The 25,831-nt window shown below is 38.0% G+C and overlaps 1 protein-coding gene and 1 long non-coding RNA gene across 9 annotated transcripts; both read left to right on the top strand.

The window, feature by feature from the left end:
- Positions 1-275: 275 nt before the first annotated feature.
- npffr1l3 (neuropeptide FF receptor 1 like 3) lies at positions 276-15,433 on the top strand. 2 transcript variants are annotated; one of them, NM_001089389.2, is made up of 4 exons: positions 276-385; positions 8,124-8,484; positions 9,759-9,858; positions 13,315-14,896. In NM_001089389.2, the coding sequence occupies exons 2-4, from the start codon at positions 8,139-8,141 to the stop codon at positions 14,207-14,209; spliced, it is 1,341 nt and encodes a 446-aa protein (NP_001082858.2). In that variant the 5' UTR covers positions 276-385; positions 8,124-8,138; the 3' UTR covers positions 14,210-14,896. The 2 variants fall into 2 exon arrangements, with proteins under 2 accessions (NP_001082858.2, XP_073770173.1); XM_073914072.1 differs by lacking the exon at positions 276-385 and adding an exon at positions 6,321-6,396 and having other exon boundaries at positions 8,048-8,484; positions 13,315-15,433.
- Positions 15,434-22,149: 6,716 nt separating this feature from the next.
- On the top strand, positions 22,150-25,323 carry LOC101884200 (uncharacterized). Of its 7 annotated transcripts, none has more exons than XR_662705.5 (8): positions 22,150-22,192; positions 22,800-22,951; positions 23,369-23,424; positions 24,182-24,366; positions 24,451-24,558; positions 24,633-24,670; positions 24,762-24,930; positions 25,027-25,323. It is a non-coding gene; the product is annotated as an uncharacterized lncRNA (long non-coding RNA). The 7 variants fall into 7 exon arrangements; XR_662706.5 differs by having other exon boundaries at positions 24,636-24,670; XR_012386048.1 differs by having other exon boundaries at positions 24,264-24,366.
- The last annotated feature ends 508 nt before the right edge of the window (positions 25,324-25,831 follow it).

Genomic DNA, 25,831 nt, shown 5'->3' on the forward strand with positions numbered 1-25,831 from the left:
AAAATGACAAACGTGTAGTGTGAGTGACGTGAGCGGGATTCATTCAGAGAGTCGGTTCAGATAAATGATTCGATACTAGTGTTCCATTACCAGCTATGGGAAATATTTTCAGTTTCATAGAGGTGAAATATATGACCACTTATTATTTTAGAGATAAATGTAAAGTTTTACAGCATAATCGAGAGCTTTGTGTGTTTTAGCCGGATTGCTCTGGTCTCTCGCGTAGTCGGTTCAATTGAATCAATTAGAAGCTTCGATTCGCGAATCGGACATCTGCAGAGCCTCGCTTGATCACAGACGCGCGCGAGTACAATCGAGCTGTTTTGTACACTGATTTTATTCCACCAGTGACTTTATTTCATCAGTTCTCCTGAACAACAGTAAGGTAAGGCGTTTGTAATTCACATTACCTGCTAAATTAACAATGTTATCAACTGTTTAAGCTACTTCTATCGGGTTTGTGCACCTGAGGTGAAGTTCTGTCATTCAGAATCATCGCCGCTGTTTTGTCATCATTGAATAAAACTGAAATTATTTATATTGACATGATATAAACTAACCATACTGACTGAAAGATGATGGATGAGCGCTTTGTCAGATGGGGATGCTTGATTTTTTCTTGTAACTATTATTTCTCGTTTGTTTACTTACACTGCAGAAATGCTTATGTTTTGTTTGTAGTCCAAATATAATCTGCCAATGGAGTAAGACGATCTCGTTTTCGCTTTCACATAACTGTCAGGCAGATTATTTCGCTTGTTTTTAAAGACAAACTGAGTTAAAACTAAATTTAAAAATGTTAAAACTTAATTATGACATTATTTCTAAAAACAAGACAGTATTTGCTTATTGAGGTAAAGTTGCTGTTATATTCAGACTTTCTCCGTAATAATATGTCAGAAAAGTATTGCTTGCTAATTTTAAATAGTCAAATCATATTATCAGTCAATACTATCAAAGTTATTCAGTCAAATAAACAGTGCTGATGTTGATCTGAACTTACCTTTGATTTCAGACCCAATATTCAAAGTACCAATAGAGGTAAAGTTGGTTTTATATTCGCACATTCGTTCATTTAGTAGACTCTATATTGTTTAGCATGTTACTTTGAATATTTGATCGGAATTAGCATGCAAGTATGACTTCTAAACAACATCAACACTATCTACTTCACTGTGAACAATGTTGTACTTTGGTAGTCATTTGCTGCTAATATGATTTCCCTATTTAAAATGAACAAAGATTACTTTTCTGAAATTATATTATTAAGGAGAATATCTAAATATCCCAATATAAAACCAACTTTAACTCTATACCATGGTAAACAATATGTCACACGTAGTCACTGAACGAATGTATAACCAACTTTACCTCAATCTTCTGCTTGATCTTAAATCAATGATCATTTTCAAGACTTTTTTTTATTTGCACTAGAAACAAGACAAAAACTAGTAATTAATGGATTTTTTTGCAGTGTATGCACCTTTTGTTATGTACTTTAAATATTTGCATATAGGTGCAACTTCTTGCAAATGTCAACCTCACCATGAAAAAAGTTTTAACCAAAATAGCAAAACTGTTTCTGTGTTTTTGTGTAAGCAAGTGTTTTACGGTTCTGTTAAAATACTCAGAAATGTCAGTGTTTTCAAACATTGATATTTGATTTACTACAGTCACACAAGTGCACATCTGTTACATGCATAACCAAGCCTTTCCCTTATAAATGCATGAAAGTCAAATAAAATCAACAGTCAAGTTTGTTCAATAGTGAGCCGACTCTTATCCTATTGATGGTCATTGTTTCTGTTGGGTTGTGCAGTTTAATTCACAGAATTTCTACAAAGTGTCGTGTATACTGTAAACTCGCAGACTTTTTGGGTCCCATCAATAACGCATGCTTATTTTCTTCATTTAATGTATAAAAATTTTTGCAGATTGATATTTTTCTGATACCAGAACTCTGTGGTTGGTTGTTTTGGAAAATATAAACAGATGTTTAATGTCAATGTTCATGCACACTCACCGGCCACTTTATTAGGTACACCTGTCCTACTGCTCGTTAATGCAAATTTCTAATCAGCCAATCACATGGACGATCTGCTGCAGTTCAAAGCGAGCATCAGAAGGGGGAGGAAAGGGGATTTACGTGACTTTGAAACAGACGGGCTGCTCTGAATATTTCAGAAACTGCTGATCTACTGGGATTTTCACGGACAACCATCTCTAGGGTTTACAGAGAATGCTCCGACAAAGAGAAAATATCCAGTGAGCGGCAGTTCTGTGGGTGCAAATGTCTTGTTGATGTCAGAGGAGAATGGCCAGACTGGTTCCAGCTGATAGAAAGGCAACAGTAGCTCAAATAAGCACTCGTTACAACCGAGCTCTGCAGAAGAGCATCTCTGAACACACAACACGGTCAACCTTGAGCAGATCGTGCTACCCACTGCGCCACCGTCCGGCCACATTATTATTAATAATATTAGTAGTACTTTTATTAATGGTAATAGTAATAAAAACAATAATAACTGGAATAATAATTTCATTAGAAACTACATACAATAAAAAAGCAGTTATTTAAATGTTTTATGAATATTTAACAATTAATTTTTTTACATGTAATAAACGCGCCTTAATGAACAGGATTTTTTCTTAAAAAAAAAAAAAACCTGAAAAAAAATACTGACCCCAAACTTTTGACCGGTACTGTACTGTATATTTACTCTGGTAAATATTGTATATTTAGTATTGTTTGTTTCACTACTTTTTGTTCAATTACTCATAAGCATGGGACGATAACTGTGTTCAAGGTATACCGCGGTTTGGAAAAGTCAAGGCTTTAAAACCATTTTGTTTTTTAGCAGTATCTCCAGCAGAAAATATCTCCAAAGATGCCGTTTTAAGTTTTAAAAAAATCAGTGTTTCTGAAACTAATAAAGACAGCAGATGTAAAATATTCGATAGCTATAGCTATCAATCAAATACCATTTTATTTGTCAGGTAAAGATTTATCATACCAATTATATAATTAAAGAATAATAAACTAACTATCTTGCTCACAGATAAATCTAAGAGTTAGTGACGTATAGCAGACCACACACTACAGAAGCAGCACATACAGTTGAAGTCAGAATTATTCGCTCACTTTTGAATTTTTTTTCTTTATTAAATATTTCCTAAATAATATGTAACAGAGCAAGGAAATTTTCACAGTTTGTCTAATAATATTTGTTCTTCTGGAGAAAGTCTTATTTGTTTTATTTTGGCTAGAATAAAAGCAGTTTTTAATTTTTTAAACACCATTTTTAGGTCAATATTATTAGCCCCTTTTAGCTAAATGCTTTTTTCAATAGTCTACAGAACGAACCATCATTATACAATAAATTGCCTAATTACCCTAACCTGCCTAGTTAACCTAATTACCCTAGTGAAGCCTTTAAACGTCACTTTAAGCTGTATAGAAGTGTCTTGAAGAATATCTAGTCTAATATTATTTACTGTCATCATGACAAAAAAAAAAAAAGTTAGATGAGATTAAAACTGTTAGAAATGTGCTGAGAAAAGCTTTTTTTTAAACAGAAATTGGGGGAAAAAATAAACAAGGGGGCTAATAATTCTGACTTTACCTGTACGTCTTAACTCAGTTCATCTTTATTTCTCCGGCGCTTTTACCATGTAGATTGTGTCAAAGCAGCTGATCACAGAAGTTCTAGTAAACTGAAACCGTGTCATTCCAGTGTTCAGAGCTGAAGTTCAGTTCAGTTCAGTTCAGTGTGGTTTAATTTTCACTGCTGAAAGTCCAAACACTGAAGAGCAAATCCATCGATGTGCTGCTCTACAAGTCCCAAACCAAACAAGCCAGTTAATCCCAGCTACACCTTTGTACCTTCCCTTTACATGCTCAAATTGGAACAAACAATCATAATAAAAGCTTCACAAAGACCTTTGTCATATATTAACCTAAAAGCCAAATACTACTTGGGGGTAAAAAGTTAATGCTTGACAAAGATTTTATTTTTTACATCAGTAAGGCAGAATTTCCCCAAACCGGAGGTCTCTATTTTTGATCTGCACAACTGATGTAGAACTGAGATATTTACTCGCGCTGAGACCTTTAAAATAATACTGGCATGACAAGTTAAAATGCATCAATTATTCAGATTTAGAAACCACACTATGGTATTTTAGAAACTTGGCATCCTGGAACTCCTGATAACTCCTCAGTGACCCAGGCCATATAGAAGGGAGGGCAGGGATAGGTGAAGGGTCAGCTGAATGCATGGACTTTTGGAGATCCTCCCTTCAGATTAGAAAGTTCTCTGTTTGCTTGCATGGCATTTCTCAGGGTCTGACATCCTAAAGCGGGGCTTGAAAGTCCCTTTCAAGGAAAGTCTGTTTACTTGGTGACCATGTTTGCAGCACCCCGGGGTGGGCAGTTCATCCAAGACTATTAAATTACATATTTTAAACTCTGAAGTGACCTGTTCAATTACTGTTGTCGCTTAAGCTGTAATTACATTTATAACACGTCATTTCCAGGTCTCTCCAGCTACTGCGTATACGCCAAGATTATCATGACACTAATCTCTTTTATGGCTGTTCCCATGATAACCAGAGGACGCGGTTATAAACACTGGAGGAACAGAGAAGAAACCCGAGCAAAGGCTGGAGGACACTAGCTGTGTGTCCATCCACCGATTTTTATGCACATTTTAAACTATTGCACAATCCAAGCTGTGCATTAAATGTGAAAATGTGCATACAAAGACTGAGCAGGATCAACTTTTTATTAGATGAAAGAAAATGCACATAGACTATGATGGAAACACTTTTACACACGAAATAGAATAAGACAATAAGCAAATATCAGTTTGCAACATCAAGCTGCAAAACGAGCTGTTTTTAACTTCTAAAAATGAATGGATGTGAATGAGACCGGAAGCCAAAATGATTCAAATGGCTGCGCCCGCTCGTCCACGGAGAATAAGATGAATAAGGTCCCAGGGTTGACAGTGCATGTCAAAGCACAAAACAAGCATGAAGACAAAGGAATTGTCTGTAGACCTCTGAGACAGTATTGTCTGGAGGCACAAGGCTGGGGAAGGTGACTGCTGCTCTGAAAGTTCAATGAGCACAGCGGCCTCCATCATCAGTCAGTGGAAGATGTTTAACCACCAGGACTCTTTCTAGAGCTGGCCGGCCATCTAAGCTGAGTGATCGGTGCTCTTGTTTCCACCACAGTCCAAACACATGCGCTCTCATTCGTCTTTTAAAGGCAAATGCTGCTATTAATCAGGAGACACATGCACACAAGATATAGATTATTAGTTATTAGATCATGCTAAGAAGAAGAATAAGTGCATTGCTACTGTAATCCTGCTGTAAGAAAAGCAATTGTGACTCACAGTGTAGCCACATGGCAGTCCAGTCCTCCTGTTTCATGCTCTGACTGCAGCTATATGGAGAATAGCTGAGTGGTGCGCTTATATGAGACCAGCACATGCAACATTAACGCAGTAAACTTGAGAATGTTGAACAGTTCTTGTAAACTGGCTAATCTCTTTTTAGACAAGATGAATGGCTTTGCATTCTTATAGCATCTCCAGCCTTTAACCTAACTGTTTGCTGACACTTACAGTACAAAATCATGTGCTATAATGCATGAACACACACAGTCTATGCACACATGCAGTAGTGCAAACAACTATTGTGTGCTATGAGGAAGGCTGTGTGTTTAGCTCCACAGAATTGAGAATGCAAAAGGGATCAGTGGCGTCAGGGTGGTAACCTACAGATAATAAGCCTCCGCTTAATGGGCCCACTTAGAGCTAGCCTTTACTTTTGTAAATATGTCTTTTAAGGTATTGCGTAGGCGAGAGGCAATCGGCTGATTTACAGTCTCAATGATTTTCTTATGTTTACATTTTTCTCCATTTAATAGCCTCTGTTTTCCACCATATGGACATTTCCTGACTAGTAGCAACCAACTAAAGGCTTTTTTCACAGTCTTCCAAAGGGTCGAAATGTATTCAGGTATACAGTAATTGAACTATCAAATATAAAATAAGACTGCATAGTCTTCGTTTTATAAACGAGCGTTATTCATTTTTCAGAGTTAGCGGTAAATATTCTTATACCTGAATTAGGGCTTGCTGAATGTGTGCATCCGCAATAGTCACATTGCAAAGATATTTAATGTTGTTGAGTCTTGATTATAGTTGAGCAGGAGCAACAGAATTGTATTTAATCACTGTATTTATATGGAGTTTATATGATTTATGCAAACAGTTTTTCTTACTTACAATTTTTGTATTTGTTTCTAGTTCAGATCTTTACATTTCAAAGCGAAAACAAGAATATTTCACTTGCTCCACTGGCAGATAATTCTGCTTGTTTTAAGTAAAAAATATTAATTTTGTCTTATTTCATCTGTATTTTAAAACACATTTTTTTTGATCTAAGAATTTTTCTATTACGATCAATACATTTCTGTACCTGGATGCTGTTAGACTCCCCAGAAAACCATAGAGCTATTCAACTATCTCACTATCTCAAATAGAACAGTTCAACTATCTTGTGAAACTCTGTATGGCGATATTTATTGCAGAAAAATAAAATATCACAAATGACATTTTTCCAATATCATGCAGCCCTAGCCTGAATGCTTTTAAAACCCGTACACAGTCACAGGCCTTAAACGCTTGCAAAATGCTAAATTATAATCCAGACTCAGCCCTGCGTATACTCGCGATGTGACAATTGCAAATGAGCACAATGCGATAACGATGCTGAAATGACATATTGTGCATCATTAATGTGCATTACATGTTTAATCTGCAGAGTAATTTTCACAGCATAATACTCATTAGGCCCACACGGAATCTGTGCGCGCAGAATTCCGCAGATTTCCGCAGATTTTTAGCCCATCATTAATTCTGTTTATTTACTTGAGTAAATGTGTAAATCTAAATTTATTCAGTTTTTATTCAGTAATTTATTACTTTTTGTTTCATATATTCAGGTTTTAGTTTTGATACTCCGCTGGATACTCTCAAAATAATTCCGCAGAAATCCGCAGATTTTTACCTAACTTTTCCACAGAAATAGCAAAAAACATCCGCAGATTCCGTCTGGCCCTACTCATTACTTACTACTCTTGAGGACTTTTTAAAGGGCTATTTGTACTCATACTTTGAGTAGACTTTACCTGTAGTTGAGTAGTGTTATTTATAATTCTATATTGAAACACCAAAAATGATTGAGGTTCTGTGCACCATAAGTCAATGTATTGATTATTGTGACAGGTCTAAGCTTGGTTAAAAATATAGAAATATAAAATAAAAATGAATCTTCTTTTAAAAATGAATAATTACATGTCCAACATAAAAATAATAAATATTGCTAACTAAAACGCTAAATGTAAACATTGTACTTTTAAGATTTTAACGTTCTCACATTGCTGTTACTCATGTTTCTGTCTGCATCCACGTAAAGACATGCAATATTGCAAAACAACATACTGTTGATGTCTTATTAACTTAATGTGAATTATTTATTACTGTTCAAATATTTCCAAAATGATGTTGAACAGATTTAGGAATTTTTCATAGTATTTCCTATAATATTTTTTCTTCTGGAGAAAGTCTTATTTGTTTTATTTTGGCTATAATAAATTTAATAATAATTAATCAGATGTAATTGTTTTAAAGGCATTTTAAGGTCAATATTATTCACCACTTCAGCAATATTAGGGTTGAATTTTTCTCCAGAACAAACCACTGTTATACAATGACTTGCCTAATTACCTTAATTTTACCCTAATTATCCTAGTGAAGCCTTTGAGCTGAACACTAGTGTTTTGAAGAATATCTAGTCTAATATTATGTGCTGTCATCATGACAAAGAGAAAACAAATCAGTTATTAGAGATGAGTTATTAACACTATTATGATTAGAAATGTGTATCTTATCTCCGTTAAACTGAACTTGGTTGAAAAAACATACAGGGGGGCTAATAATTCTGACTAACTGTATATCTTCACATTGCACAGCCCTTCTTGCACATGATTTCTCCAGCACTCTTACTTGAGTCAGATTTGTCCTAATATGTATTTGGTGTCCTCCCAGAATTGCTTCGCATTAATGGAGGGCTCTGAGACGGTGGGATTATGGGCAGATATCTCCATCTGCGTCTTCTCAAACATCCACTGCACCAACCAGACCAACGTGACCAACTCCAGCACAATGGCAGGCATCATCCTGTCTCCGTATTACCAGCACTCACTGCCGACGGCTGCGCTGTTCACGCTGGCCTATCTGTTCATCTTCCTGCTGTGCCTGATGGGGAACGCTCTGGTGTGTGTGATAGTCCTGAGGAACCGGCACATGAGGACCGTGACTAACATCTTCATCCTCAATCTGGCCGTCAGTGACCTGCTGGTTGGCATCTTTTGCATTCCCACAACATTAGTGGACAACCTCATAACAGGTGAGAAACTGTAGAAATATAAGGACTTAGCATACACTTGCACTGTATTTAAAGTGTTTTAAAATGCAAGTGTTTTTTTTTCTCTCGCTATTTTCAGGCCGGCGCAGGTGTCATTTTAATATTTTGCCCTGTGCTGTTTAAACAGCAAATGCATTTGCTCCAAGAGCAGATTTCTCCATCTGTAAAATAGCAAAAGTGGATTCAGACATGGCCTTAATGCTTTTGCGCCGTCCACTTAAGTCTTTACGCTTAGATCGTTAAAATTGAACCCACAGTTTCTGAAATTTGCATGCCTGGTTAGATGTTTACTATGTACATCCGATTACTTAGGCTATGTCTATGTTTAGTTTTTCTGATTTGCCTTTGACATTGGTCAACTGGAGTTGTTTCAATTGTGCTATATACAGTGGGGGAAATAAGTATTGAACATGTCACAATTTTTCTCAGAAAGCATATTTCTAAAGGTGCCATTAACAAAAAGAAACCCATATATGCAAAGAAAACAAATCTCATTAGTTTAAAAATGAAGTTCTGTGTAATAAAGTGAAATGACGTAGGGGAAAGGTGTTGAACACATGAAGAAAGGGAGGTGTATTTGGGCAGTGAAAGCCCAGACAGCAGCTGAAATCTCTCAGTAGTTCTTCAGCAAGCCTCTGCCCTTCCTCAGTGCAAATGAAGATCAGCTGCTTCAGTCCAACATCTACATCAGCAGGAGGATGAAGATCAAACCAGGGTGGACATTTCAGCTGGGCGATGATCCAAAACACAGCCACGGAGACTCTCAGATGCTTTCAGAGAAAGAAAATCAAGCTGTAGAATGGCCCAGCCAATCACCTGATCCGAATCCAATAGAGAATATAGAAAACAGCTCAGATCTGAAAGATGAGACCCACAAAAGCTTCAAGATTTACACACTCTGATGAAGACTGAGAAACTCACACCTGAGCACTGCATGAGGCTTCATTCTCCATATGAGACACGTCTTTAGGTTGCCGTCATTAATAAAGCCTTTTATACACAGTATTAAGCACATTTCAGTAGTTCAGCACTTTCTCATATCTTTCCATTATTATAGCACAGAACTAATTTTTCAGATTTATTTTATTTTGTTTTATGGTTGTATTGTTTGGGCTTTTACCAAAATCTGCTTCAATCCCATGTCAACAGCTCCTTCAGAAGTATTACTCCTAGAAAAAAAATGAAAATGTGTTCAATACCTGTTTCCTCCACTGTAAATAAATGGATTATTTATTAGATGTTTGTGTCTTCATCAGGTTGGCCTTTCAGCAATACTGTATGCAAGCTGAGTGGTCTGGTGCAGGGAATGTCCGTCTCCGCATCCGTTTTCACATTAGTCGCCATTGCTGTGGACAGGTAAGTGTTTATCATTCTGCAAATCAAATGAAGTAAAATAACAAGCAAAGTTTTCAGCGGTATTGTGTCAGTCATTGCTCGTATCTGAAGTGTTCGGCTCTGCTGGAAGCACTAATTAGTTATTCACACAGTGAAACACATTTGATGTTTCTCATGAGGGCTCATTGATGACGCTTTCTGTTTTGTGCACTAGAACAGCACTAGAACTCGACAGTATTTGCAGGTATTATTAAAGTGCACACGTGTACACTATAGTAAAAGATTTCAAGGTTTTATCATAGACTCATTCTGAAAACGTAGCCCTGTATACATTTCCGGAGATCACGAATTATGTAGCCAGAGGTACGAATGGCTTCGTCTTTAAAATGAAGAATTAACGAAGATTGAAGTGGCAGAATCCTGTCACAACAGAGAAGCAAAACTATCCACAGCTGATTTGGTACATAGATATTTAAATTCACATATTATTTGTATCATATACAGCACATACCTATTGTATCACAAAAAATAAATAATAATTTTCTCAAATATATGAATGCCTGTGTGTATTTCACATGCGCATAATAAATACACACAGAGGTGGCTCAGTGGTTATCACTGTGGCCTCACAGCAAGAAGGTCGCTGTTAGGAGTCCCGGCTGGGTTTGTTGGTGTTTCTGTGTGGAGTTCGCATGTTCTCCCTGTGTTGGCGTGGGATTCCATGTTTAATTTTTAATTATGTCAAACTTTTATTTTGGATGTGATTTAATTTAATTGCGATTATTTTTTTGCCCAGCACTAATTTACTCACATTGGCGTAAGTGAATAGATGCTCTCAGGGGTGTCATAAGCTAATAGTAAATGATGTGAATTGTTAATTGTAAGTTTTTAAAGTGTTACCAAAATTTGATTTCACACGGCGGCCATTTTAAAAGTGAAAGCGAGGCTGAGGCGGGAAGAAACGCAGAAGTATCGCCTGGAGTCACTGTCCGCGATGGCATATTGTTGTGTACCTGGCTGTACATCATATCAGCGAAGAGAAAGTGACACAAACTTATCATTTCACCACCTATCGAGTGACCCAAACGTCCGTTCTGATTGGATAGTGAAATTAAAAAGATATTGGAGCTCATTTTCAGCTAAGTTAAGGGAAATGGCAGTCGTTAGCTAACATTTTCTTTTCCAAACACACGTTGTAGATGCCATTTAATCTAACTCAAGTTAATGAACTGATGCTTTCACTATGCTTTATACAGATATGACCAGTTATAACCGCAGATCAGTGATAGTGTGCCTACTGTAACATCTGCAATTATATAAAATAAATAAATAAATGAACATATATGAACACACACAGAACCTTACAGACTTCAATATGGGACCAATTACTGAAAAACTACACACAGCAGACATTTAGTCCTTATTTAGGTTCAGAGATATAGCCCACAGTCAGAGCAGACCTCTCATCTGCGTGTGTATTCTTCAGCAGCACATGTAGCCTCTGTTAGAGAGTAACTCCGTCCTCAGTTCAGAATAGTCCAGAAGCTGATGATAATAGTTAAACATGGCAGTGTGTTCATGTTTTAGGTTGCAGAAGCATCATTTGCTGCTGTTTTTTCGGGCTTCTCCTTTGTTTTTTGGCGCTTCACTCTCGACAAAGTCACTTCTGACAGGATCGGATGTCAGAGCACTTCAATGATCACGCGCACGCTATTAATATGAGCTCAAGAAGTTCTTTATTTTAAATATAGGCACGATCGCGAGCTCCCAGGACAAAGTGAAACCGCTCGCACTTTTACACAGGCTCGTAAAACAACAGCGCGACATGGCAGATTTTGTTTTCTTTGTAGCTTTTCTTCAAGACGACGACAAGGTTTGTTTGAGCTCAGGTCATCCATGGCTTGTTATCATGTGTATATTATTACGGTGTAATGTCTCGGCTGTGTATTTAAACATGGCGCTTTCTTTGTTTTCATACTCCTGCTCTGCGAGTGACGCTTCTCTATAAGCCAATAGCATCCAGCTGCACGTCTAGCTCCGCCTTATGGTACCCTTTTGGGCCTGTTGGTATCCTTTGCAAAGGGTGCCCAAAAAGTGGTATGTTACGGTTCTCTTTTAGGGGACCAGCCTAGGCTGGTTGGCTGGTTTTAGCTGGTCAACTAGACTGGTTTTAGAGGGGTTTTAGCCACTTCCAGGCTGGTTTCCAGCCATTTCCCAGCCTGATCTTAGCTGGTCAGGCTAGAAAATGATCAGCTAAAACCAGCTTGACCAGCCTGGTTTAGGCTGGACACAGCTCGTTTTGGTTGGTCATCTCCCAGCCTGACCAGCTAAGACCAAGCTGGAAATGGCTGGAAACCAGCCTGGAAGTGGCCAAAACCCCTCTAAAACCAGATTGGTTGACCAGCTAAAATCAGCCAAACAGCCTAGGCTGGTTTAAGCGATTTTTTTCAGTATGGAGTGGAAACAGCCATAAAAGCTTATCAAACCGAACCGTACTGTAGAGGTCTGCATAAATTTCCGAATAAATCGCGGGAGCGGTCGGTAACGGGTTTAATTTGGGACGCTATCGGGCCGTCTAGCAATATCGCTCCCGACTCCCGAGCGAGCACGCGTATGTATGTGTGTAAATGAAATAGCGCAATGCTGTGTTTAGCTTGTTTGTTGCTGTGTGTGTGTATGTGTGTGTGTGCGCATGTGTGAATGAGAGGTGTGTGTGTGTGCGTGCGCGAATGAGAGAGAGAGCTTTGCCTGTGTGTGTGCTTGGTGCTTATGTGTGTGTGAGTGTGTGTGTGTGTGTGATAGTGCGCGCACACGCGAATGAGAGAGAGAGAAAGAGCTTTGTCTGTGTGTGTGCTTGGTGCTTATGTGTGTGTGTGTTTGTGTGTGTGTGTGTGTGTGTGTTTACACAGACAGCTTGTTATAGGCTGTCTGGACACTGTATAGCTAGGTGGTTTTCGGTTTTGTTCTCCCCCCGCTCTTTAGCGGGATCAGGCGGGTAGAAAAAGGGGGAGCGGGTCGGGCAGCGGGACAACAAATGCTATATGTAAGCGGGAGCGGTCGGATTCGGACTAAAACCTGGCAGGTGCGGGCGGGAGCGGGATTCAAAATGTAGTCCCGCGCAGATCTCTACCGTACTGTACCAGTCAGTGGAAACGGGGCATTAAGCGCATTACTCTTAAAGAGATTGTGATGTTGTTCAATGTCTAATCTGCTTTTAATTGTTTAAATTAAACTGAACTGAATGAGATTAAAGTGATGTGTACACTACAGCTGCACTTTGAAATAACTGCAACAGCTGGAGGAGTGTAGTCCACAGCATCATGCTGCAATGTTTACCGTGCTGCTGATCCTATACTTCCGAGTTTCTTCCCATCGCAGCCTTGCTTTTGTTTTTTTAAATGGCGGCCGCGTGACATAAGCGTATCATAATAATAATAATAATAACACACATTTCTTTTCTCCTCATCTGAAACGCAGGTTTCGCTGCATCGTTTACCCATTCAAGCCCAAACTTACACTCTTCATCGCCAAAGTCTCAATAGGCACGATCTGGCTGCTCGCCCTCACCATAATGTTTCCGTCAGTCCTAATGCTCACCGTCGAGCAAGAGCGAGCACACTTCATGATATACAACGATGACTACAACAACACATACCCACTATACTCCTGCTACGAGACCTGGCCGGACCCAGAAATGAGGAAAATCTACACCACGGTGCTGTTCATACACATATACGTGATCCCCCTAGCGCTCATCATGCTAATGTACGGACGCATCGGCGCTAAGCTGTACTCCGCAGCCGTCAGCGAGCATGCTAATGCACAGGGAAAGAGGAAAATCCGTGTGGTGAAGATGCTAATAATGGTGGCGCTGCTTTTCATGCTGTCCTGGCTGCCGCTCTGGACGCTCATGATGCTAACTGATTACGGCCATCCAGACAACGACAGTCTGGAGATCTTAACCAGCTACATATTCCCTCTCTCCCATTGGCTGGCGTTCTCCAACTCCAGCGTCAATCCCATCATCTACGGCTACTTCAATGAGAACTTTAAGCGGGGTTTTCAGGCGGTGTTTCAGCGGCAGGCTTGCTTTCGGCGCCGACGGAAAATGCGCTTCAGAGTCAAACGCCCCCGTCAGGGCTGCAGCCCACTGAACACTGGCGTTCTGGGCAGCAAGACGAACCGCATCTTCACGGAGAGCGATCTGACAGGGTGTGTTCGGCTGGAGCTGGAGCACCGGAGGGCGTCAACTATCGAAAATAAGGCCGAAGGGGGAAACTCTGGCTCATCTGGGAGAAGAGAAATTCACTTTGAGGAGATTGAAAAGGTGTCATCGGTGGGGGGGAAAATATACAACGCATGGGAGCATTGACAACCCAAAGCCGACTGTGTCAGGTTGATATCCGTCGCCTGTTGGCAATCGTGGGAATGGATTATAAACTACATTTCTAGTTTTACATGGAGCTTGACGTGATTTTTTTTTCATGTGGTAGCTCTGGTGCTCTTAAAGGGATAGTTCACCCAAAAAATGAACAGTTACTCACTACTTCCTTTATCTCATGTTGTTTTAAACATATATTGGTGTCAGATTAACCTGTTGATATTCATTGACTGTTGGCAAACATTTCTGCTTAGTTGTAAACAGAGCTGGAAAGTTTTGTTATTTTGGTAGCACTGGTGCTCTTAAAGGGGTAGTTCACCCAAAAATGTATGTGCTCATATTTACTCTTATGCTGCGTATTAATTTGCTTATACTACGTCCTAAAAGTATGTGCTTTTTTTGTGAAGAAACAGTACATACATTTAAGTGTGTATAAGAGAAGAGTGTGCAAACTTTGGAACATACTTTTCTCATTAACGGAGCTTCATGTTGCTTAGTTATGTCCTCGTTAGCAACCCTCATCCTTAGTATCGTCTCGACACACCATCCACATGTATTTCATATGTAATGAGCTACCATATTTTAGATTCAGCAAGAGGATAGTCTGCCATTCGCGAGTCTTCATGCAGAGAAATCTCCTCAGGTTTTTGCATAAATAGATCTCTCGCACGCCCCCATACTCAATGGAACCCCAAACCATGATTTCACCTTTACCAAACTTGACTGATTTCTGTGAGAATCTTGGTCCATGCTGGTTCCAGTAGGTCTTCTGCAGTATTGGTGATGATCAGGATGCAGATCATTCAGCAGAGAAATCCACCTTCTGACATTTTTATGCTGCGTTCACAACAGACGCGGAACGCGCGGATAAATCACGCTATTCGTACGTAAATAGCCGTGTAAACATTTGAGTTTACTCACTTCATTCGAGCGTCAAATTCACGTCAGAACAGATGCGTGAGAACATTCGCGTGATGGGCAGGGCTTCTGTCTGCCCGGTGACTCTAGCTTCATAGCTAAATGGCTAACTTGGATTTTGTGAAGAAAATATCAGTGTTTATGTGCTTTATGAAGGCTGAAAAACAGCGTCGATACGTTTAGGGTCGTGTCTGAGTTTACTAGATATTTTCAGAGGTGCATCCAGCTCTGTGAGCTCATAAACTCCTCCAGAAACTGAACCTGGATGACGGAGTGCTTCTGACTGAGCCCGGCCCAGTTTGATGAACTGTTGTCGGTGTCGCCTGGAGGATTTTCCCAGGAACACCGACAACAGGCGATACGTCACAATCACGCCCCCACAAGAGCAAGCTTCTGATTGGTTAACGCGGTGCGAATGTCCGCTGAAGTTCATATTTTCGAACTCGAGAGATTCGTGCGAAACGCGCGTCAAACACGCAAAACGATCATTTCGCGTCATACGCTATTTGCGCGTATCGTGCCGCAGGATGTCTATTCGCGCGTTTGCATTGACTTAACATGTAAATCACTCTCACTTGACGCGCGTTCCGCATCTGGTGTGAACGCAGCATTACACATCATCAACTATAAGTCGAGTTATTATTGTTATTAATGTTATCAATGTTTGACTTAGAAATGTTCAAAAATAAATGTCAAACACATTTAAGGCATGTCTTGTATCAGAAAATGAGCAACAGAAAACATTTGCAGCTCAATGCGATTTTGTCACAAACAACATTAACAAGGATCCCTGGGTTTTGGATTTGTATAGTCATGTTTGTATTATTACATGTGGATTGCTTTTTGTGTTGAACATTTGATTTCTGATTCAGGCTATTGTTTGTTGAACCCACACTTGGAAACCTACCTCACAGGGATCCATGTTTACCTTGTTTTGTCACAGAATTGCAACAAGCTGCTTTATAAAAGCCAGAAAGGGTTGTGTGATTTGATGAAAATATCTAATCGCATTTTTTTCTGACTCATTTTGTTTGTGATTTACTTCAGCTTCAGCTCAATATTCTCAATAATGTACAGCAAACACTTTTAATGAAAGCAGTGCACCATAGTATAACTCTGTGTATCTATGTATGTGTACATATGTATATTTATTAACTGTCTATATAAACTTGTATTTACGTAACAGCAATGTTCCAGGATTTCCTGTGAGTTTTTAGGATCATGATAATCCAGTTTTGATGATAATACAATTTAAAACTGTAATACTGTCAGAAAATTGTAATGAGAAACACAAGTCTTGTTATTATGAGTAGAGCTGATCCTAGACCTAGTTAAGATGATGCAGTTTGTTTCAAAGAATTGCATTATTTTGACCCCTACACTCTTCATCCCTTCAAAGCTGTCACTCCCGAGGGAAAACCCTTCAAAGGGATTTAGGCATAAGGATGAGCCTTTCCTTCTGGTATCAGTCATGTCTGACAGTCACATGACTTGACTGTTTTGGAAGTTAGCAGCACATGTATTTAGCAGACCCCCTTGTTTTTTCGGTGACTGAATTTGTAGTGGTAATTCCCAGAAATTTGAGGACAATTTTGCGATTTTAATTTATACATATATACTGTATGGTATCTTAATTACCATATTAGGTAGCCTACTATGTTCGGTGTGCAATCTGACACAATGCTTAAAAATAAAGCTTCTTTATTTTGGTCTCTTGTCCAGACAAGATCTGAAACAGATTTAAAACGGTAGGAATGAAGCCAAAGGAAGGTTGTATATCTCTTATTTTTATCCAGGATCACACTTTCTCTCTCTCAGATTTCCCTCCCGGGAGCATCTGACATCATGTACCTCCCTCAGGACACGTGTTAGGGCTTCCCCTTCTGTAATACACCTAAAATACAGATTGCTGTAAAACTCATCAACGGGGAAGCGTTTTCTTTTGGCTAACAGCAGAGAAAGTTAAACGAAATCTTTTACTGATTTGACGCATGTTATAATACCAGCTGCACATGTAAAGCACAAAAAATGTCGTTCAGTTCAGTCACGTCCAGCAGCCGCCATCCTTGAAGCAACCTCCATCATTGTAAGCGTCTTGCTGTTCTCTGTTCCATTGCTCCGTTTGTTAGATGTTTGCTCACACTTTTTTTTTTTTTTTGCAGTCTAAAGTTTGTCAAATGCACAAAACACCCAGTTTGCGCCGTGTTATTTACTCGATTTGCATCACAGGATGTCTAATCCCATCTTTGCATTGACTTCATTGACATTGTGCTTCATCTGCGTCTGCTTATTCCACCACCCCCTCCTTGTAGTGTAATGTAATGATCGTGAAGGCCCAGGTGAGATGCCAATTTTCGTGAGACACTCAAATACACCACATGCGCTGCGCATGCGCCGTCTATAAGTCATGTAAAACAATAAACTACAAACTGAAATAAATTAATTATATGTAATATTATATATATTATTTTACTATTTTATTATTTTATTATTATATTATTTACATTTTTGAGATTATTTTGCGCTTAAGTAAAGAATTTTGCAGGATTGCAACTATTTGCGACTTTTTTGCTGATTTTGCGATGGATTCAGTGATCATAAAATTGTGAAAAACTAGGGGTCTGATTTAAGGATGCAGCAAAATTTGGCAAAAAAAAAAAAAGAGTCAAAAAAAGCTATGCTGCGCTAAAGTACCCAGCAGTGTCCAGCGCGCAGGTGTCACTCTCCCTCTAGTCGTAGTCAATGTGTGGACTAAAGAGGCTTTCACAGTGGACACAGAAAGCATTGCTTTATAAAACCCATTCATTTCAACGGTTTGTGTCACACAAGCGCAATTTATTCAAACCAGGCTCATTATAGATTTTTTGGGGAACAGCAAAATACATGAACAGGGCTATCTCAGCTTGCAGGTTTTGTCTTCACAAATCCACTAGAGGGCGCTTTGCGCATTTCTGACAATTTCATAATTGTTACTGGGCCATGTTTCCTCATACCTGCCATATGTTGTACATGCGCTAGAGAACGCTGTGTACATTTCTAACAATCTCAGATACATTACTGGCACGTTTCCTCATACGTACCATTTCTCGTAAGTCCATTAGAGGGCGCTGTGTATATTTTTGACTAACTCCATCTGGGAGAAATCGATCAGCATGTGGTGCATAATACATCAGCTTGATATAGACTGACCCACACACACCTTTCCCTAAACCCAACCCATAGTGTTTTCAAAAGCAAACTAGAAGAGAAAAGCTGTCACGGCCATGAGCTATATATATATATATATATATATATATATATATATATATATATATATATATATATGCTTTGTTTTACCTGGTCTCCCTCACCAGACTCTCAAATAGAACAATATATGAGGTTAGCTACTGTTAGCAAACTCTTTTTCGTATCATAAGTAGGTAAGCTATGCCGTCTGTAGCTCCGCCCTTTTCTGAAAAGAGCACAATCTCATTTGCATTTAAAGCGACAGTCACCAACACGCCACAATGAGGATCCAAGCCTGAAAGGGTCAGTTTCAGAGAGCTGGAGAACAACATCTGTGTGATATTCTCAGCTCAAACTCAAACACACACTGTAGACACAGCAGAGATGCATATTACGCATATCATGTAATAAGGAGCATGCATGATAGGTCCATAATCCAGCAGTTTCATAATTTTAAGCCACAATCAAACACAAAACAGATCTTAAGCACAGCTCTAGTCATCACTATACAGTCCTTGAGAATAGGGACCCCCTGCTGGTTTGGGGCCCCTGTGCATCTTTCACACTGTGCATAAACTATGAGACACATGACAGAGGGTAGAAACATGGATGTGCATGAGAGGAGCACAGTACATTGACAGCAGGTCAACAGAGAAAACACAAGTTAAATATGATTATATGTGGGTGAAGGCAGGCAGCATGGCACAGTCCCCAATGACCGTGTATAATATTGAGATTAGTGTGTTGTGTTTGTGTTGTTTGCTTTGCTGTGGGTTTGTTTGATTCTACACTGTAAAACAATATCTGATAATGATCAGTTTCTGTGTGTTTTGTGTTTATTTGCGGTTGTGAACTGCATGATGTAAATTCAGCTCTACAGTTTAACAAAGTGACTTTTACTGACATTTTAGAGGTTTGAAATAACATCAGAAATAATATCTAGTGTGTAGAATAACAGAAAATGTGCTGCACAATATTTTAAGGTTTCTGTAGTGTAATATAGATGAATTACCGGTTTGTAAACACTCAGCATGCGTGCGCATCGAAGTTGCAGAAAAACCCCGAGAGCGCTAGCATTTACAGCGAGGGAATGACATCTGATGTGGTACAGAGTTTGTTGCTGTATTAGAGAAAAGCTATATTGATTATATATATTGTTTACATAATGCTTACAGCGTATTATAACAGCTCGTCACCCAGTGATAAGCACAGTGATTCTGCTAAATTAAGGTTAAAGGGAGCGGCGTTCATCTGACAGGTCCATCTGCGATAGCACCCTCCCAATGGATATTAGATAAGACGAAATGACCAAGCATCCAGCCCCAAATACACAACTATCTCACTGACACTCCAAGTGATTTTACAAGAGAAGTTAAAGGCCTACAAGTCTTTGGATGTCTACAATGTTGTTGTGTGTGGTCATGTGCAGGATATAATGCTCCATGATGACCAGATTCAACACTATGTAGTGCTTAAAAGCAAGGTTCTGTCTAGCTAAAGACAAGGAAAGAAGACGGAGCTGTACAAGGCCTGGGTCATCATCAACAAGCAGAACATTCTGACAGTGAACTGCACCTGTACGGCAGGGTATGTGAACACACATGTTTACATTTCATTCTGAGCATTTCAGTTTAATTCTCCATATTGAACTGTTCTTGCTGAAATCATTGCTGCAATCAAAATGATTCAGATCTGATTCAGCAGAGCATGAACTTGCCTGAAATAACATAAGAACTGCAGAGTTCAGCTATTTTAATTAGCTCCTCACTCTATTCAGCTCTTCTGATGTTCTGCTGTTAGCCAAAGACGTTTGCGGTTGGCATTAAAAGCAGTGTGGTGTACGGTAAAATCGGTTCAAATTTGGCGTCTTACTGCATGCCCAACGCCACGTTTGCTATTGGAACCGGTCTTTTTTTGCAACCGCTACGCGCGGTTGAACCCGTGTGACGTCATGTTTGACGTAGGTTGGGTATTCCCCTATACAACTCCAACACAGAGATTATAGCACTGCAAACTATTATACATGTGCAGAAAAGACACTTTTTTTAAGGTTAAAAGTTGCTGGAGGAAACATCAATATCCCATAATACAATTCAAAAGCAGAAATGAATGAGGAAAAATAAAAACATCAATCAAAAAATACTGAAAACTGCTCATTTTCGGATATTATCAGTGTACTTTGATTCACGGTGTAATATTAGCTGTTAGCAGACAGCCTGTGTAAGCAGCGGTTGTCATAATCTCGTTATCTTTGATGAATAATCCATTATTAATCACGAATATCATTTAATGTAATGCAATCAATCATTCGCAGCTTCTGACATTTTAATCAGACTGCTTATCCTTTCATCCTCAGCATTAATGTTGAGCCCTTGATAATGATAAATATTACTGTAATAATGAAGGATAATGATAGATGATGTTTACTCCTGGTTTTGTTAAAGCTCTAAAGACAAAGTTAAAGTCGTTTGACTAATTAAAGTCATGTTGTTGGCCCAATTTCCACCCAGCTTTTCTTTTTTTTTTCAGCTCAACTGTGGTGACAGACAATCATAATCTTTATATTTATTCATTCATTTTCCTTCGGATTAGTCATTATTTCACAGCGGAATGAACTATTCCAACATATCCCTTCCAGCTGCAACCCAGTACTGGGAAACTCCCTTACACACTCCAAATTGATCAATTCCTCTATAGCGCATGTGTTTGGACTGTGGGGGGAAACCGGAGCACCCGGAGGAAACCCACACCAACACGGGGAGAACTTGCAAACTCCACACAGAAACACCAACTGACCCAGCCTGGACTCAAACCAATGATATGCTGTGAGGCCACAGAGCTAACCACTGAGCCACCGTGCCACCCTTATCCTTATGTTACAGAAAAAAATGGAGAATATAAAAAACAACTTTGTTTTACCGTCTACTTTGCATGAAATCAGAGGTTATTTGCTTATTCATATTGCATGAATAGTTTGATAATGTACATCTTGTGTCATGTTATTTGCAGACAGACATAATAATGGTCACTCAAAGGTACTTTTTAGGTTCGTTTGGGCCAACACATTCTCACTCCCAACTCGTCATATACTGACGCTTGGTCAGGAACCCTCGGCGTAAGTTATTGACGCACAGGGTACCCCTTTAGCGTCACATTTAGACGTGCAGGGATTCCCTATAGAATTTGTACCTGAGCCTGAAGCGTCATAGGGAGACGCTGGAGGCTCGTATAATTACCAATAGATGTTAACGCACTTTTTAAAACCTGATTTACGCCTATTATCGCAGTTTTCTTCTTTTAAAAATATGTAATTTTTATTTTGTTCATGAAAAGCGTCTGTAAACTGGGTCGAAACTACTGTATAAATAAACTTCGGTCCACGTGACATCCCTTCACGGTGAGTTTAACGCCGCTCTGCTATTGGTCAAACTGCATCAACGGTGAGTTCTCAGATGAGTTCAACTGTCAACATTAAATAGTATGTTAATGCTGCATAATGTATTTTTATTGGAGATTAGTTGGTGTTTATAAATATTTTATCATTAACTTTATATTTAATGAGTGAAAATATATTCGATTGTCCAGTTTAGGTTAACTATAAAACTATACTACTAATAAAACTTTGATTCATTCATATTATTTATTATTTTTTTACTTTAAAAATATTACATTTCAAGTACTAAGTTTAAAAATGTTTTCGGCTGATCTTTTTTCATTTTAAATTATTCATTGAAGTTGGGGTCATTGTATGTGGCGATCTATTTTTTACAGTCTATGCTCGCTATCCCAAGGTTCATTGCGATCCCAAGGTTCACTGCGGTTTTCCACAAGGTACGTAAAAAGTAAATAAAGACGATTTGTTGATAAAGCATGTACTGTAAACTAGCGACGTTATCCAATTACATCAAGTTCATTTATTAAAAACATATTTTTCTCAAATATAACGTTGGTCATGCATAGCTCAGAACAATATATACATTTTAAGATGAGGAACAGTGTTACCAGATTGTTGTTTTCCACAATAGAATTCGTGCAAAATCTATATATAATATGCAATATGCAACTCTAATAATACAAATGTATTCGTAATTGTTTCAATATTAAAGAACATCAAGTGTTTCCAAAGGTTAATTGTAAAAACAATTATTTTCCATGCCTTTAAAGGAAAAAAGGCAGAAATTTTGGCCGTCTGAGCACATTTTTAATTTAATTTAATTTTTATTTTAATCTACCACACACACACACATATGTATGTATATGAATATTTTTTCTTTGCTCTTTTCAGGTTCTTTAGATTTCTTTAAAAATCCAATTTTGTTTTCTAATAAGCAAAAAGTAAAGCCACTTTACCCATGTCTATATGTTAAATTGAACTTGTCTTTCTCTCTATCTCTGTTAACACATTTGTATTTGTTTGATTAATTCTTGTGTCTTTCAGCCTGTTTCTGCCTATCACCATGAGTGATTCCTTGATACTCAGATTTTTCATCAAGATCTCAATTATAAGCTCAAGTCTTGATGACAACTTGATGATCTGCATGAAGCACCACCATGTATAGAGGGCCAAGACCACTCTGGAATCAGTCAAGGGTTAGTGAAGTTTTTCATTCCATGTATTTTAAATATCTACATTGTTTAGGCATATATGATTGTATGAGATAAAATGCATTTATTCGTTCACTACTATTGTAATAACAGAAAGAGACGCATTAGTTTTACTATTACTATTGTTTATGAAAAACATTATAAACTACAGTATAAGCTCACAAAATATTGTGGCCTAACTGTTTAAAACTATTTGTTCTGGGTGTTGATAGTGGCCAACCATTTTTTTTTTCTTTTTCAGAAAGTATTTTGTTTTGTCTGATTTTATGACAACTTATAGGCCATCAACTGTCCACATTGGGGTTTAGGAAATTAAACTACTAATGCTGCTTGTCTACTAGTCTTAGGATAAGTTAGAATTGTTATAAATGTTAATTTCTTTGTTGTTTTTATCTGGCACAGCTCATAGGAACTCCAATCTTCCCAACTGTGAGAGGGCCTTGCTCCAGTGACTGTTGGTGTGTACTTTAATGTTTCCATTAGTCCCTGTATCTGTAGATCTAGGTGACAGTGGGCTAGAGTAAAAATTTGTTTTTATTTAAACTAAGGCATACTGATGGCCTTTTTTATCTCAGATTTGGTCATGCAAGTATTAATATATCCTAAAATATTTTTATATTCTTTCCATTGGTGGAAAAGAGTTTGGTATAATTATTTTTAATAGACTGCCAAGTTCTCACCAGACATTTTTCTTAGATATTCTTGAGTGGGAGTCTGTGCAATACAAGGTGGATAGTATTTGCAAGGAAGAGCCCTCTATCTGTCTTGCTTCCACACTAGATATACTGCCAATTTAAGTAGATGTGAACCATAAGTATAACCATTTCATGAATGCACAAGGTACTTTAAACTGTATGTGTTGAAACTAAATTAACAAGAAAACAGCTCTTTGATGTTCACCTAGTAAAATTAGATTAGAAGATAATATTTTGAAGGTTTGTTTACAGCTAAGGATTAAGGATTGACAGGAAGATTTGTGGACTACATCAACTAATGACACTACCTCCAAAGAGTTGCAAAAAGCTGTCCAAAGTTTCAGCACCATCTTTAATCCCATGATTTTAGTGTGTTTCATGCCTAAGCACATGAGTTTATATCTGAGATAGATGAACTATATGATTATCTTAAACTGATCTACAGGTAAATGCCAAAACTTATTGGTTTACTTATTTGCTTGTTTGTTTGTTTGTTTGTTTGTTTGTATATGTTAACCAGGTGAAATGGAGTGAGGCATACCAGGATATGCCTGGTTTTACTCTTGGGAAGGAGGTTGAACAGTGCAATATTTCTTCTATAGGATTGCAGTGACCAGACATGCTACTGTAACTCTCATGGTCATGTGCTGGAATTAGCAGATATTCAACAATTTGGCCATCTTGCCGACCTATTGATATCAGAAGGTAACGATATCCAGTAGAATTTGTTTTAGTTGTTCAGTAACCTATTTAAATAGTATTGTGATTTTTGATTGCTTATCACTGTAGACCACAACAGCTCTGCAAAGCAAGTTGGAAAACAGAATCCATGAAACTGGCAGTGACCGGAAACCAGTTGGAAGACTTTGGTCTGTGACGTAGAGGAGTGGGCAGAGGGTGAGGAAATTCTTATTAATATTAAATGTAGTCATGAAAAATTGTAACTGTTACTATTACTGTCATTTTTTCAGTAGCAGAAGCAAAGACAACAAACAACAGATATGGCATGGTATGTACACTAGACTTCTGTCAGTGTTGATTATTTAAAAGTTGATGTATAATCCTTGTTATACAACTTTCTTTTTATAAATATATTTCAGACTCTGCTGACCCAGCAACAAAGAGGAGGGTGTTCAACATCATCCTGCTAGTCAGGATTCTTCAGGAGAAGCAGAGGATTCTTGTGGCAGAGATGGCCAACCACTATAAATACCTTTCAACTCATCCTGGTTCCTTCAAAGAACTTTCCTGCTTGTTTGCTACTGAAAAGTATGTATTTGTATTATTTGGCACAGACATAAGCATAAGGTTACCCAGTCCAAAGGATGTTAATATATTTTTATGTTGTTGTGTTCTTCTTTTAAGATTCGACATGTGGCCTAAACGAAGAGGGGTTAAAAGGTCTATGGATCATCATTCTCAAAAAGCAACAAAATAACTGAGAAATAAACAACAATATGATGGTGCAATCTAGAGACCTGCAAGGTACCTGCAAGTTTTGGCTGGAGCAGAGAACATAGATTTTTTAAATAAAGCTCCAGCTGATGAGTATGACATTGACTGTGGATTTTCTTTTACTGTAATCCAGAAGAGGATGACCTTAACCCTGAATCTAAAGCATGTAATAAAATCTGTAAAAAAAATCAAATAAAATTTTCATCATCTATAACCAAATTGTCGTCTCTTTTTTTTTAAAATACCTAGACATGTACAGTATGTAAGCATTCCTCTAAAATCAATCAGTGTTGTAAATTAAGAGCATTATTGTATGCCCAACTGCTTACAACATATAACGATTTAAGGAACTCTATAATAAAATAAAATTATTACATTAAATGACATTAAGAGCTTTTAAAATATTAATTTTATGATACATTTTTATGATAAATTAAATTTTTGCATATACTTGGCCAAAAAATGTACATTATTATGGTCAACTGCTCAGATACCTCCAGTCAATATGTGGCTGAGTCAGGCAACCAGACTTCTACCTCTGAACAAATTAACCTATGATTTACATCAAAGATCTGATGGATCCATTTGGTCCTCATGGATTTTTCTTTAAAAAAAAAAAATAAATAATAATCTCCTTTTATTTTTGTCTTTACTTTGAAACATTTGTATTAATTTGTTAGAATGTCTAACAAAAAACTACTGTACTTGTGAGATA

This window comes from Danio rerio, chromosome 10, assembly GCF_049306965.1.
Source record: "Danio rerio strain Tuebingen ecotype United States chromosome 10, GRCz12tu, whole genome shotgun sequence".
Taxonomy (NCBI): domain Eukaryota; kingdom Metazoa; phylum Chordata; class Actinopteri; order Cypriniformes; family Danionidae; genus Danio; species Danio rerio.

What these genes read in the sequence shown, in the direction of transcription:
- npffr1l3 (XM_073914072.1), top strand. Translation starts at nt 8,103, where the DNA reads ATGTATTTGGTGTCCTCCCAGAATTGCTTCGCATTAATGGAGGGCTCT. An exon ending in AGTGGACAACCTCATAACAG is followed by an intron (nt 8,485 to 9,758) that starts GTGAGAAACTGT and finishes TGTCTTCATCAG; the next exon opens with GTTGGCCTTTCAGCAATACT. An exon ending in GTCGCCATTGCTGTGGACAG is followed by an intron (nt 9,859 to 13,314) that starts GTAAGTGTTTAT and finishes TCTGAAACGCAG; the next exon opens with GTTTCGCTGCATCGTTTACC.